Here is a 15,894-nt window from a genome sequence, read left to right as displayed (position 1 = left end):
CAATGTCATGACCCTGAGATCATGACCTGAGCTGAAACCAAGAGTTGGACGCTTGACTGACTGAGCCAGCTAGGTGTCCCTGGTCAGCTCTATTTTAAGATATTTTAAAATGAGCATCTGTACCGGAGCTTCCTCCCCAAAGAGGCCCTGGCCGGCTTGGAATAACTGGCCACTACGAACGGCCAGCTTGCTCTTGGCTCACCTAATGGTGGCCCCACCGCCCAGGGCTGGTCCATCTGCAGGGTCGCTATGTCCACAGCCAGATTTTCCACTTCTCACCAGGCAGCCTCTCCACTCACACTGAGCTCTCTTCTCCAGGTTCCAATTATTGCTTTGATTACAAACTTGCACAACTTTTGGGTTTAATTGTTGTAAAACACACAGACATACAATGTACCATCTTAACCATGTTTAAGTGCCAAGTTCAGTGGCATTAAGGATGTTCACACTGTTGTGCAACCATCACCACCATCCGTCTCCAGATTTCGTCTTGCAAAACAGAAACTTTATACCTATTAAACAATAATCCCTCCAGCTCTATCCCCCGAGCTCCCAGTAACCATTATTCTCCTTTTTGTCTCTCTGAATTTGATGGGTCTAGCTACCTCATATAAGTGGAACCATACAGTACTTGTCTTTTTGTGAGTGGCTTATTTCACTCAGCATAAAGTCCTTAAAGTTGCACAACTTTTGAATCTAATTGTAATCGTTTATACAATTAATGAGAGCTTCAGAAACTGCAGGCGACTGGCTCTAAGTTCTATTTTTCCCATATGTCTTGTTATTTTTAGTTAATTTTTTTATCCTGTGATTTTTCCAGAATGCAGTGTTTTCCAGCACTATACATATACTGGTTTAAACAGCAAAAGTGGGGCAGCCCGGGTGGCTCAGCGGTTTAGCGACGCCTTCAGCCCAGGGCGTGATCCTGGAGATCAAGGGATCAAGTCCCATATCGGGTTCCCTGCATGGAGCCTGCTTCTCCCTCTGCCTGGGTCTCTGCTTCTCTCTCTGTGTCGTCTCTCATGAATAAAAAAAATAAAAAATAAAAAAATAAACAGCAAAAATGCTTCTGTGCGTCAGTCACTTAGAATGATACCTGGTATGTAACAACCACTCAATCCTCAATCGATATTAGCTATTGTAATCATTCTCAAGGTCTCCCAAGCGTGGGTCTGGGCTTGAGCGATTCCAGATTCTGTTCTCTATTCTCTTGAAAAAGACAAAGGAAGTAAGAGATGCATTACAAATGGCCTTCATGTGGTAAGATCGATCAATAGTGTAAAATCAAACCATAATATCTGATGATCTTGTAACCTGTTGGTAAATACTTATGATGCCCTCAGTGAGAGAGCAATCATAAAACCCTCCACTTAATAGATGCTGACTTTGCAGATGAGCTAAGGTGACCTTCCTTAGGTCACATAGTTAACCAGTGACTATACACATCTAAAATCCAGGCTCACTTGTCTCTCCGGTTTCAAAGGGTAGCTCAGCTGCTGGGGAACAAGACCTCAGAGGGCAGAGGAGGGCAGCTCCCACAGGTAGTGGCCTGCTGGCTTTTGGGGGGCCGGGTGCAGGTTCCATATTTGCACCATGACCTACTCAAACCACCCACGTAGTTGGGAAGAGCTGTGCCCCGTGTGCTCTCACACATCCTGGCCTGCCCGGCAACAAGATGACCTGAGTGAGTCTCAGAGTGAGAAGACATGGATCAGAGTCCCCACCATGAACCAGGTCTGGGGCCTCGAGCCATTTCTGTGGCCTTGCTCTGAAACAAGGACAATTTTCCTGCCCCTACCACCCACGGTCGGCTGCTCTGTACCTCGTGGGGACAGCTTGCTCATCAATCCTGAGATGCTTCTCTCCCTAGCTGGTCCATTTGTTCTCTCTTCCTGGCAGGAGCCCCTAGGGTCGGTAACCTCTGGGGCTTCTCCATAACGCTTCTGTGGCTGTCAAACTGGGAGTGTCCAGGTGAGATGGTCAGATGGGGCTCAACACTTAGAGACATCTGCCTGCATGACCTGCTGGCAAAGATGCCTGGGAAACTCATCAAGTTTACAAAATGTCACTGTTTATACAATTAACGAGAGCTTCACAAACTGCAGGCAACTGGAATATTCTAATTAGGGTACAGCCATCAGGTGGTGACATATCCCTGTGTACTTAACACAAGCCTGTTTTTTTAGGGAGAGCAGGTGTTCTGTGCAGGTAAATTCCCATAACCCAGACGAGGTGTGTGTTGAATACCAGAATTTTCACATTTTCAATCTTGCTTTAGTGAACGCCTAACTTAGACATGTATGCGTCTAGAACGGTCTCCATGGAGATGGCTGTTTTAACTGATGAGGACATTCCACTTGTGATTCAAATCCTCTGGGGCCCACCAGTCGGTTCTATTTTCCAGACCTGCAGCCAAAGAGTACTGCTGGTCTCCAACCAACCAGCTCAAGTAGGCTTGCGAATAAGAGAAAAGAAAGATGCTATCAGACTTTATCTCAGCTGGAGAATTTAGAGCAGAGAATAGGACTCATTACCAAACAACTTCTGATGTGGAAGGAAGAAAGGAATGAGAAGGTCCTCAGGCCCCTCGAGAGAAGCAATAGAAGGATGTTTGATTCACGGGTCTGAATTCGGACTCTGCTAGGGGCTAGCCTGGAACCACTCTGTACTATGGTGAGGCTAGCCTGGAACCATACTGTGAAGGCTGCTGCAACTTCCCCAGAGTCACTTAGGGTACAGGAAAATAACCAAATTTCCAGATACCAGGTAATAGCAAGATATTCTCTGTCCAAGGCTGGAATGAATCAAATTGGTTAAGTGCTGGAGACGTGGGCTGGCGTCACTGCTTTTACTATAATACATTTGAATTGTGCATGTCAGTTTATAAATTGAAATCCCAAGTAGAGATTCTTTTTGAGGATGCTAGGCTTCACGGATCCAGGACTCAATCTTTATATGTTAGACATAATGTTTTTATATGTACATATGCCCTGTTCCTCTGGGAGACACTTCATAGTTTTCAACTTGTTCTCACAGAACTCTGTGGCTAAAGAACCACACCTTATGGGGACAGGGGCTGCCTCTCATTTGTCTCTGCATTCTGGAAGACAGCAGGTATGCATGAGTGAGCAAAGCCCCCATTTTATAAGGGAGGAAGTCAAGGTGCAAGGAGGGGATCCTGTGACTTGCCCAGGGTCACACGGCTTATAGTGCGGCTGGACCAGACCAGTCTTCTGACCCCAAGCCCAGGGCTCGTCCCTCTGCTAAAATCCTCCCCTATATCCCCCAGCCCTGGCAGCTCTGAAATGGAGAAGGAGGAAGAAAAGAGCAAATGTAATGTGCCCCAGGCCACCCCGGGGTAGAACCTGGAAGCCACGTTGGGGTGGATGTGCTCAGGGCTATTGCGTCTTCTCTGCCACTCTTGGGGTAGTCAGCTGGCATCATGGCCACTGTGGGGGGCTGGGAGGCTGCTAGTGCCCTTCTTGCATTGAGAAGTGGGCAGCTGGAACAAGACAAATTGCACTGTACAAACAGCATCTCCTTTGACCTCCGGGCCTCAGAGCAGAAAAACAGTGCCAGATGGTAGCCAATGCAGTCTGCTGATCTCCGTAACAACCCACGCAGCACCACTCACCCTGATGCCAACTATTGGGGACCTATCGGGCAGCTGGCACCCAGAAGAGCCTCTCTTGCCCTCACCCTCAGCTTTGCCTGGGCTGCACCTCTACCTGGGACACCTGGCCGGCCTGGCTACTGCTCACCCACTCACCAGACTCCCCTGCCCTATCCCTGTCCTCGTGCCATCCTTCTTTTGCCCAAAGCATTCAACAATGGGTTTGGGATTGTTTCCACGTTGGCGTTCCTCCCTCACCTGGAAGAACCTCCAGAGCAAGGCCCCGAGGGTGGCCCCATATATACTTGTCAGAGGGAGGAACAGAGGGAAAAAAAATGGACAAGGACCTAGGTGTTCATCCTGAAAGGAGAGGAAATGAGCCAACTCAAGTGGATAGGCAGGACCTGGCTGGTCAAGGCAGAGGAGGGAGGAGACATCTTGGTGGAACCCCAACACAAGCGGAACACAAAGGGCCCTGCCGTCCTCCCCAGTGGGGAAGCAGGCCTCACCAAGCATTCTAGGCAATGGCAGGAAACAGGAAGATTGGCCGAAGCCACTGAGGACCTGGGATAATACCAGACCCCAGCACACAGTGGACTGAGAAGATGGAACTGGCAGGCCATTGGTTCAACTCCCCACCTGCAAGTCCCAAGGAATCACCAGGGAGCAGCCTTTGGCAGAGGGGCCACTGACTCTGCAGATGGGTTGAACCCAGTGACAGGGAGCAACCCCATTACACCAGGAGGCTGCCAGGGGTCATGGTCAAGAGCAGAGATCCCATGAGCGAGTGAAGCTGAGTCCAATGTTCAGCTTCCCTGATACTTCAGGAGCCTCAGAGCCTTGAACATGTCACTTCACTTCCTGGCTTGGAAAAGGGAGAAGTGGCTACAGAACCCACTCCTCAGGTCTATTGTTTGCTGAAAACCAGACTCCATGTGACCGGGGCTTGAGATTGGAAATGCCCAATCAGGGTGTGGGACTGTCATCATGACCATAGAGCCTCCTGAGGTCAATGCTGATACAGAAAGGCTGTGTGGCCCTCGGCAGGAAATTTAATCTCTTTGAGCCTCAGTTTTTCTATCTGCGAATTGGGGCAATAATCATCCCTGCTTCATAGGGTTGTTCTGAGGATCTGATGAAGTGGGTATAACAACCTCCTCAGCCCAGCACCCTGTCCCAAAGCCCTGTGCCTGTCCCAGGCCCCATGTCAACCGGAGCTCACATTACCTGCAGCTCAGCAGCTGTCACTTTGTGGTAGATGAGCTCCTCGTCCCGGCGCTTCTCCTGGGGGATGGTGATGTTGGCCAGTGCCGTCTCAAAGTCCAGGATCTGCTGCATCTGGGGCCGGATGGCGTCCTCATCCCCTCCACCCAGCAGCTTGCCCAGTTGGACCATGTAGTTCAGGTATCCTGTCAGCACCTGCAGGATGGCACCCACTCTGTAAGTGGGTGCCACCACCCACTGGACAAGGGTAGTGGGCAGAACAGAGCCAGTCCCACACAGGAAACCACTGCCAACCCACTGCAGGGATGGTTCTGGCCCTGCGCTGCTTCCATGGCTGCTCAGGGCATTCAGGACAAAACCCACAGGACCCCGGCGGTGGGTCCCTGTGCTCCCGGGCCACACTCCCTCTTGAATGCTCGTCACATATAAGCTACCAGCAGACCAGTTCTTAGACACATTTTTTCTGCACTGCCCTTCTCTACCGTGTCTGCAGATCTGTGTTCAACGTCCTCAGTTCACCCTCGAGCTATCACAATTTGTCACTATGCCTCTAACTGGTTAGTTAATTAACATTTGCCTCCCCTGCCAGACTCTAAGCCCTGTGGAGTGGGGACCATGCCTGCCTTAGTCACCACTATCCCCCCCAACATCAGGCACTTAGCAGGTGGCTACTCAGTACAGATGGGTGGGATAATGCACAGAGAGACGATGAACCTCAGACAAGGTGTGGGTTTCAGAGTTAGCGGGTCTGGAAGTGAATCTCAGCCTCACCACTGTGGGATGGACCTTGAGTGGGTCACTTAGAGTCTCTGAGCCTTGCTCTCTCCTCTGTAAAAGGCAAGGTAAAAATAATACCCATGTGGCAGATGCGGTGAATGAAGTTCAGAGATATGCTATACCTGCAGGGTTACTGGGAGGACCAGAGGCCTGGCAGCCACACATGGCATGGCCATTACTGCTGTCTCGCTCTAGAGTGGGGACAAAGGATACCTGCCGATTATGCCCGTGATGCCTGAATGTGAAACAGCCAGCCTCCTCTGCCAGGGACCACCTACAACCCGTCAGGTAAGTGTCACCTCTATGCAACTCCAGCCTCAAAGACCCACACAGGTGTGGACACTGAGGGGACACCATGGGGGTAACACGTCGTGGGGTGTGGGCTGAGAGCCACTCTGTCTGAAGCACACTCACCTTCTCATTTTCAGTTTTGTTCAGGTAATAGTCCCTTGAAGGTAAGCCCAGACCAGACTGGTCCACCTGGAGAGAAAGGCAGGAGTGAGAGGGGATCTACTGTCACACGTGTACACTGCCCGCCGTGGGGACAGTGGGGACATGGCAACACAGAGCCAGCCTGGGCCCCAGCAGGAGCAGAAGCTGGCAGCAGAGGTCGCCTCTGGGGTCCGCCACCCAGGGCAGGGACAGACACACGTCTGGCTGCATACCTGCCCATACATGGGGATTCTGGGTCCTTCTGAAAGGTCAGAGCCACCCTCCCCACTAAGCACCTCTGAGGCTTGGCACACTGCTTCTACTTAACTAAATACTTCCCAAGAAGGTGCAGTGGTTAAGGGCCACTGACGCCTGCAGAGCCTTAGTCAAGTTATTGAACCTTTCCGATCCTCAGGTTCTTCTAGAAAACAGGGGAAATAGTATCTCATCCTCAGAGCTGGAATGAGGATTCAAGGGGAGATTGCCAGGGGAGGATGTGCAGAGGGTCTGGGAGGTAGGGGAGGGTCAATTCCTGGCAGCAACTAGCAGAGCCTTGTGGCCACACCCTGCTGTCCGGAGAGCAGGCGTTACTACAGTTCATTTGATTGATAAGGACATTGCAGCGCAGGTAGGTTGAAGTACTTGCCGGAGGTCACACAATGGGTGAGAGAAGGAGCTAGGTGGGGATTTCAGCTCACCCTGGGCTCCTTGCTTCTGCACCTGAGGGTGGGCAGAGCAGGGGCTGCCCTGGCTGTGCTGATACAAAGTCTAGGGCAGGCTCCGCCAGGAAGAGATGGACTCAAAGCCATTCTAAGCAGAGCCACAAAGGACGGAGGCTGAGGCTAGGGGGCCGGGAGGTGGCTTTAGCTGTGCCTAGGACTTGACATCCACAGTGACCAATGAGAATCCCAGAGATTCATCTGTGCCATGGTGACATCCCCCCACCCCTCAAGAATGGCAGCCTACTCTTTCATGACTTCTTACCTGTACAAATCTCATGGTTCAGAGCCTCCGAAATAATCCAGGCTCAGAAACCAGAAGCCAGTTGCCCCTACTCTGCCACTTGCAAAACTCAAAACAGGTCATGAGGTTAAACGCTAAACATGCCCACTCCTCTTCCTAGGGTTCCGGGCCAGCTCACCTGGATCACGTTGCTGTTGGAATTTTTGGAGTCGGCACTGACGTAGACAGAGAAGAAGGGAGAGGTGCGGTAGTGGGAGGTGACCACCTGCAGAGTGTCCTGGAAGTTGTCTTTGTCCCAGGGACCTGTGATGTTCCAGCCCCCTAGCTGTGGGGAGGGAGAGGGAACGGGAGGTGAAGAGGTGGCAGGGAGACCTGGGTGTGAATTCTGCTCCAGCTGCTAACCTGCTGTGACCCTGGAGCGGTCATCTGACCTCTCTGAGCCTCAAGAGCAGATGAAAGGGATGGTCTTTTTTTTTTTTTTAAAGACTTTTATTTATTTATTCGTGAGAGACAGAGAGAGAGAGAGAGAGAGGCGCAGAGACACAGGCAGAGGGAGAAGCAGGCTTCCTGCAAGGAGCCCGATATGGGACTTGATCCCGGATCCCGGGATGGTCTTCATCAGAGTTTCTGACCAGCAAACAGGAGACACCCATGGAGCGAGACTTATCCGAGCAAGCCAGCCATGAATCCATGGGGCAGCTGCTCTCTCAAGGATGTGATGGGGATGGGAAGGAGACTTTTCTCGTACCCTCTTCATTTTTTGGATTCTGAATCATGTGATATAATTTCTACTAATGCATAAATTCAATTGTGCTTATGGGGAAAAAAGGCTCCATATTTTTTGAAAAGGTTGATAAAGGGGCGCCTGGGTGGCTCAGTGGGTTAAATGGTTGCCTTCGGCTCAGGTCATGATCTCAGGGTCCTGGGATCAAGTCCTACATCAGGCTCCCCACAGAGAGCCTGCTTCTCCCTTCCCCTTTGCTGCTCACCCTGCTTGTGCTCTCTGTCAAACAAAATCTTAAAAAAAATAAATGAAAGTTGATAAAGCAGTGGGGTCTAGTTTCTCTCAGAGCAGGGATTCTTTTTTTCAAGCAGGCTCCATGCCCAACATGGGGCTCAAACTCACGACCCCGAGATCAAGAGTTGCATGCTCTACCAGCTGAGCCAGCCAGGCACTGCAGAGCTGGGATTTCTGTAATCTCCTTGGTCTCCTTGGCTTGGCACGCTCTGGTATGTGGGGCCTGGGCCAGAGGGGAGGACTGTCCAATCCCCGGTGCCCACAGCTCTCGACCTTGCTGTAATGCCTTCCCAGAGCCGAGCTACAAGGCAGGGCATTGGGGGAACCTGGAACAGCCAGAAAACACCCATGGCCACCCTCTGTGGGCGTCAGGCACCCTGGCCAGCCATGGGCAGCCCCCAAGAGCCCATCCAAGGCTGACTGGGAGATGCTCAGCAAGAATGGCTCTTCCTCTGCAGGAGGATGAGGAGGCCTGGGGTATGTGGGCCCTCCTCACGCAGGGGCTATTCTGCTTCTGATACAAGACTCTCTGTTGGTCCTTCTGGAACATAGCCCTCCTCACACATAGACATACCCTCGGAGGAAAAGGAAGCAGCAAGGTAGAGAAACATTTTTTTTCTTTTCTTTTTAAAGGTTTTATTTATTTATTCATGAGAGACACACAGAGAGAGGCAGAGACACAGGCAGAGGGAGAAGCAGGCTCCCCGCGGGGAGCCTGATGCAGGACTCAATCCCGGGATCCCAGGATCACGACCTGAGCCCAAGGCTCAACCACTGAGCCACCCAGGCGTCCCCAGAAACATTTTCTCTGTAAATATGGCCCCATTCCACATGCACATGCACAGTGATGCACATACATGTGCACATCCACAACGATGTTGACGCATACACCCCCATATACAGATATTCCCACCCATAGAGACACGTGCATGCACAGGAGCGCAAACACACACACGCATACACACACTCAGACACACTCAGCCCTGACCGGTTCTATAATCCAGCTGGGTGAGGTGGCTGGGGTGTGAGGTAGGCAGACCCAGTGACACCTGACAGCTGGGGTGGCAGCCAGAGGAGATCCAGGAAAGGCTGCTCCAGGAACTCACCTTCTCAATTAGCTCCATCAGGGGCTTGGCCTTGAGCTCCTCGATCCTGGTTTCATTCATACATGCGTGGTAATATACCTGGGCCTTCCTTTCTGCCTCGCTCACACTGGCTGTGGAGTTTTCTGGAATGACAAGAGATAGTGGTTTGCAGTGTGCCCCCATCTGCTGTGCAGGTGGCCCGATGGGAGTCCTTCTGAGAGCCTCAGGGTGCTCAGCTGTAAAAACAACCTAGGACTTCTGCCTGTTAGGACAGTCACATGGACTCAACCACAGCGGGTACGCGACTGCCCTGGGCAGAGCCTGGCAAACTGAGGTGCTTCCTAATTATTGCTGACTGCAAAATAAGAACAGCATACCATGTTTCTCCCTGTCTGCTGGTCAAGTTTGTAGATGTGTCCCTTGGCTGGCAGCATGGGCCACCCGGCAGGACAGCTTGCATCCCCTGCTGGCCAAAGTGTGGCCCAAATACCCCTCCCTGGTGTGAGGAACAGAGGCCTGTGTTGGTTTTCAGACCTCAGATGTCCTCTCTGTGATAGACTGGAGCTGAATGGAAGCTTCCAAGGCCTTGTGCACTAGGAGTTAACTTTTCCCTTCCTCCTCTAAAGGGCCAAGCTTGTTCATCAGACTTACAGGTGATTTAGAGTGCTGTTGCCATTTCTCTTCCTCACTTGGCAGCCAGCATCTCCATCCTTACACCAGGATGCCTGGGAGTCTTTGGTCATCACCATCTCCCTGTCCCTGGTGTTCTGGTCTAGGTGCCACCTGCTGAGAGCCAGCCTGGGGCAGGGGCCTGCCTGTGCCCAGGGAAGGTGACCACTTCCTATGGTTCAGGCTACGAAGGATCCACCATGTGCCTGTTCAGGCCATGAAGGACCTACGATGTACCTTTTCGGGCCAGGAAGGACCCACTATGTACCCGTTTGGGTCATGAAGGACCCACTGTGTGCCTGTTCACGCCATGAAGGCTCTACTGTGTGCTGGTTCTGGTCATGTAGGACCTATCATGTGCCAGGGCTCCTGTGCCTGAGCCTTGGTCTCAGAGACCTGCTCCAGATCACGCCTGGGTCCCTGAATCCCTCAATTCTATCTGTCCACCTTGCTCCCTCCCTGAGGCCCTCCTTCCTCACTGCTCCAGCTCCTTTTCCTCATTTCAAATTCACTTCTCTTGGACCCTGAAACTCTTTCCTTTGCTTGCCCCAAAGACCCCCCCCCCCAAGCCCCCTCTCCTCCATGAACACTTCGCTGGCAGAACCGTATCCATTCATCTACTAAGTAGATACAGGTGCTTGCCCTGTGCTAGGTATGTGCAAGCTTCAGGGACTCGAAAGACAATGTCCCCCCCTGTCCCCATGGAGCTTACTTGCTAGTGTGAGGACACAGATATCAAACAAGAAAACACATAAAGGAAAGCTCATCCTGGCCCTCCAGTATGGGCTGCTGTTGAGACCCAGCGTCTCCAAGGCCTTTCTCAGAGACCATCTTTCCGATGGAGCCTCTCCTGAGATATTCTTTCATGAAGATTTCCATGGAGGACCTACCAAGTGCCAGGCACTGGGCTGGGCTAGGAGCTTTGTAGACATAAATAAGACCTGCCTGCTCTCTGCCTCCAGGGAGTCAAGCAAAGAAACGACCAGAAGACATGAAAGAGCTTTGGTTAATGCAAATGGTTGTGGAACCCAGAGAAAAGTCACATGCTTTGGTGGGGTGAGGTGGGGTCAGGGGTGCTCTAGTTCCGAGCCGGTTTGTTCGTTCTTTCATTCATTCATTCATTCATTCATTCATTCATTCATTTTTTAGGATTTTATTTATTTTTTCATAACAGACACAGAAAAAGGGAGAGAGAGGCAGAGACACAGGCAGAGGGAGAAGCAGGCTCCATGCAGGGGAGCCCGACGTGGGACTCGATCCTGGGTCTCCAGGATCATGCCTTGGGCTGAAGGTGGTACTAAACCGCTGGGCCACCGGGGCTGCCCCTTTTATTTATTTTTTAATTAAAAAGGTTTCTTTTTAGTAGGCTCTATGCCCAATATGAGACTCACACTCACAAAGCCTAGATCAGTGGTTACAGGCTCATGGACTGAGCCAGCCAGGGGCCCCAACGCAGTTCTTTCAAAGGTAAGAAATTGTTCACCAGGTAGAAATGAGGAGGAAGGGCCCTGGGTTTGGAGGGATTTGGAGAGTTTGGGAAAACACGAGAAGCATAGGAAGGCGTACTGTCTGGAGAAAAGATACCATTTGGTGCGGCCTGTGATGTGAAGGGTCCTTCAGCTCTCCCAGCACTCGTCCCAAGAGCCCGCCTGCCCAGCCCCCAGGTCTTATCATAACCAGGATCGTGGTTTTCTCTGGTCAGAGAGCATCAACCCCTGTCTTGCTGAAGTCAGGGTGACAGCATGCGACCAGCCTGGGTGAGTGTGAATGGAGATGCAGAGACAAGGGAAGCCCAAGAGGGGCAAAGGTGACGAGGGTCTGTGGAGGGCACACACAGCCCTGGAGACCACCAGCTGCCATGCTGCTCCAAGGCCTGGAAAAGTGTGGTGTGAAGCCCCAGAGCTTTCCAGAACATAAGACAAGGCCTCCAGGAAGGGAGGGAGGGAGGGTAGAAATGGGGAAGGGAAGCAGAACTTCAGGGAAAGCAAAGGGGGAGTTTCCACCCCCCTCCCAGGTGCCTCGTTTCTCTAACAATGCCCCCCAGCAGCTAAGCTCCTAGAAGGAAAAGCGCAAGAAGCACCATGGCTTGCCAGAGCCTGGAAGCGGCATCTCGCCGTCCATGCGTGGCTCTGGCCGTGCCCCTGAAATGCCAGGCCAAGGTCGGGTTGCGTACGCTGTGTGCTCTGGCCCACGAGGAGCTGGCATCTCCCTCCCCCACTGGCCAAGGCCACTGAGATGAGAGGCCCACGGCCAGGCTCCGGGGGAACGGCCTGGCTGTGCTCAGGAGAGGGAGTCCCAGGCGTCCATCTTTCCCCAACAGGATCCCTGCGTTATGACGTGACTGCGTCCTTCAGGCACACACGGCCCCTCTCTCCTTCGCTGAGAGGCCGCTCCTGACGAGTTCAAGCTTCCTTCCCCTGAACTCCACACCCTGGATCAAACATCCACTTGTTTTCCCACCAAGGTTTATTGAGTTCCTGTGGTTTGGTGGCTGCTGGGCTGGGGGAGAATGTAGCAGGCCGCATGGACACGGGGCTGCCCACGTCAGGCCTGGAGCCTGGTGGGCGAGACAGACAGCGTAAGATGGTCACAAAGCATCTGACGCAGGGAGCATCTGATGCTGCGGACAAAGTCCAGGAGGCCCTGAGAAAGGATGGCAAGGGGAGGCCCCAGGGAACCCTTGCCTGAACTCTGGGCTGAAAGCTGAGCTTGCTGTGGTGGAGTGGACGTGGGGGGCTGTGCTTGGGCCGCTTCACCCGCTAGTTCATGTCCCAGCTGTCCCTGCTTCTTGGTCTGTACCCAGAAAGCACACAGCAGCCCTCAGAAGAACAGAGCCCAGTGTCACTTCTGATGAGAAAGGGGGCCATTTCTGGGCATTGAGAGGGTGCCGAGGTCAGAGCCTGACAGAAATTTACACGAGGAGGAAATGAGGCAGGTGGGGCAGGAAGGCGCAAGAATGTAGGCTTCCCCAGGAACTGGCGTTCACACCCCCTGTATTCCCACACTGACACTGGCTGGGGCAGGAACTCTGGGACATCAAGCTCTTCCACTTCTCCCCCCACCTCTCTCTGGTTCATGGGGCCCACTGGGACAACCCCCAGCACATTATCCCGCCTCCTCTCCTTCATCCTCTCCCATAAGGCACCTATGACCTGGCAGGCACTGGGGGTACAAGAGCTGAAGCAGGACAGCCAGGTGGGAGGCCACTGTGACAGGTGAGGTGAGCAATGATGTAGGCTCGGGCAGGGTGACAGCAGAGAGGGGGTGAGAAGCAGTTGCGCTGTGAGAGAAAGAGGGGCCTAGATGCTGCCGAGTTTCCTTGACCAGAGCAAGGGGTGGTCACTGCTATCTGAAATGCGGAAGACAAGGGATGGGGAATGGGATAAGCAGTTCAGTTTTCGACATTTTTAGTTGAAGACATCTATTAGACATTAGTGGAACCCTGGGTGTGGAGTTTATAGAGCTAGTGTCTTGAACTACTTTGAGTTCAAATATGCTCTGGAGGGGCACCTGGGTGACTCAGTCAGTTGGGCGTCCAACTCTTGATTTCGGCTCAGGTCATGGTATCAGGAGTGTGAGATCAAGCCCTGCATCAGGCTCTGTACTCAGCACAGAGTCTGTTTGGGACTCTCTCTTCCTCTGCCTCTCCCCCACAAAATAAATGAATAAATCATTAAAAAAAAAAAAACTAACTAACTAATATGCTCTGGAGTACACAGATTCCTTAAAATTACTGATAAGACCCTATATCATGCATTCTCAAGAGGGGCAATGTTGACCCCAAAGGGGGAGAGAATTAGCTATTAGGTAGCCGAAACATCTCACCCTTTCATGTGTACATACAGTACATAAACAGGTAAGCATTATCTTTTATATTCTTCTTGAGCAACATAGAAGAAATGGATAAATTCCCAGAAATATACAACCTACCAAGACTGAATCATGATGAAGTAGAAAATCTGAATAGACCAATTACTAGTAAGGAGATTGAATCAGTAATCAAAAACTTCTCAACAAACAAAAGTCTAGGACCAGACAACTTCACTGGTGAGTTCTACCAAACATTCAACAGAGAATTAATGCCCATCTTTCTCAAATTCTTCCAAAAGACAGAAGAGGAGGGAATTCTTCCAAACTTATTTTGCAAGGCCAGCATTATCCTGATACCAAAATCAAAGATGCCGGAAGAAAAGAAAATTATAAGCCAATATCCCTGATGAACATAGAAGGAAAAATCCTCAAAAAAATATTAGCAAACAGAATTCAATAAATCATTAAAAGGATCATACACCACGATCAGGTGGGATTTATTCCAGGGACGCAGGGATGGTTCAATGTCCACAAATTAGTCAATGTAACGTACCACATTAACAAAATGAAGAATAAAAATCATATGATCATCTCAACATATGCAGAAAAAGCATCTGACAAAATTCAACATCCATTTAAGATAAAAACTCTCAACAAAGTAGGTATATAGGGAATGTGCCTCCATATATTAAAGGCCATACAGGACAAGCCCATGACTAACATCATACTCAATGATGAAAGCTTTACCTCTAAGATCAGGGAAAGACTAGGATGCCCACTTTTGCCACTTTTATTCAACATAGCACTAAGAATCATAGAGATCATAGAGCAATTGTTAAGAAAAAGAAATAAAAGGCATCCAAATTGGAAAAGAAGAAGTAAGACTGTCACTATTTGTGATATAATACACAGAAAACCCTAATGACTACACCAAAAATCTGTCAGAACTAATAAACAAATCCAGTAAAGTTGCAAGATACAAAACCAATACACAAAAATCTGTTGTGTTTCTATATACTAATCATGAATTATCAAAAAGAGAAATTGAGAAAACAAATCCATTTACAATTACATCAAAAAGAATAAAATATCTAGGAATAAATTTTTTAAAAAGATTTTATTTAGGGCAGCCCCGGTGGCGCAGTGGTTTAGTGCTGCCTACAGCCCGGGGTATGATCCTGGGCACCTGGGATCGAGTCCCATGTTGGGCTCCCTGGGTGGAGCCTGCTTCTCCCTCTCCCTGTGTCTCTGCCTCTCTCTCTCTGTGTCTCTCATGAATAAATAAATAAAATCTTAAAAAAAAAGATTTTATTTATTTATTAGAGAGAGAGAGAAAGCACAAGCAGGGGGAGTGGTAGGCAGAGGAAGAAGGAAAAGCAGGCTTCCTGCTGAGCAGGGAGCTTGAGGCAGGGTTCGATCCCAGGACCCTGGCTGGGATCATGACCTGAGCCAAAGGCAGACATGTAACCGACTGAGCCACTCAGGCACCCCTACCTAGGAATAAATTTAACCAAGGAGGTGAAAGACCTCTATATTGAAAACAACAAGAGATTAGTGAAAGAAACTGAAGAAGACACATAAATGGAAACATATTCTGTGCTCACAGATTGTCAGAACTAATGCAGTTAAAATGTCCATACTACCTGAGCAATGGACAAATTCACTGCAATCCTTACCAAAATTCCAATGGCATTTTTTACAATTAGAATAAACAATACTAAAATCTGTGTGAAACCATAAGAGACCCTGAATAGCCACAGCAATCTTTTTTTAAAAGATTTTATTTACTTATTTGAGAGACAGACAGAGACAGAGAGACAGAGAGAGAGCATGAGCTGGGAGAAGGGGAGAGAGACAAGCAGACTCTCCACTGGGTGTAGAACCAAACTCAGGGCTCAAACTGGGGCTTGATCCCAGGACTCTGAGATCATAACCTGAGCCAAAGTCAGGCACTTAGCCAACTGAGCCACCCAGGTGCCTCTAGGCATAACAATCTTAAGAAAGAAGAACAAAGCTGGAGGCGTCACACTCCCTGACTTCAAGCTATATTACAAGCTTGGTAACTAAGACATTATGGTATTGGCATAAGAAGAGACACAGAGATCAATGGAATAGGATAGAAAGAAATTAATTCATGCATGCATTGTCAATTAATTTATGACACAGGAGCCAAGAATATGTGCTGGGGAAAGCATAGTCTCTTCAATAAGCAGTGTTGGGAAAACTGGACAGCCACACACAAAAGAATGAAACTGGACAGCTGTTTCATGCCATGCACAAAAATGAACCCAAACTGTATTAAA

At 50.2% G+C, this 15,894-nt stretch overlaps 1 protein-coding gene across 1 annotated transcript in view; it reads right to left on the bottom strand.

Moving 5' to 3' along the window:
• The window catches only part of ECE1 (endothelin converting enzyme 1), a 61,402-nt gene that overhangs the window by 23,230 nt on the left and 22,278 nt on the right, over nucleotides 1-15,894 (bottom strand). The window contains exons 5-8 of the mRNA XM_038531708.1: nucleotides 9,134-9,255; nucleotides 7,188-7,334; nucleotides 6,029-6,094; nucleotides 4,841-5,032 (exon numbers count right to left, since the gene is read on the bottom strand). Of these exons, the coding sequence (XP_038387636.1) occupies nucleotides 4,841-5,032; nucleotides 6,029-6,094; nucleotides 7,188-7,334; nucleotides 9,134-9,255 (527 nt within the window). The remainder of the gene's footprint in view (nucleotides 1-4,840; nucleotides 5,033-6,028; nucleotides 6,095-7,187; nucleotides 7,335-9,133; nucleotides 9,256-15,894) is intronic.

This window comes from Canis lupus, chromosome 2 (assembly GCF_011100685.1).
Source record: "Canis lupus familiaris isolate Mischka breed German Shepherd chromosome 2, alternate assembly UU_Cfam_GSD_1.0, whole genome shotgun sequence".
NCBI lineage: Eukaryota > Metazoa > Chordata > Mammalia > Carnivora > Canidae > Canis > Canis lupus.
Note: the sequence above shows the minus strand (reverse complement) of the source record. Positions and strands in the feature narration are given on the sequence as shown.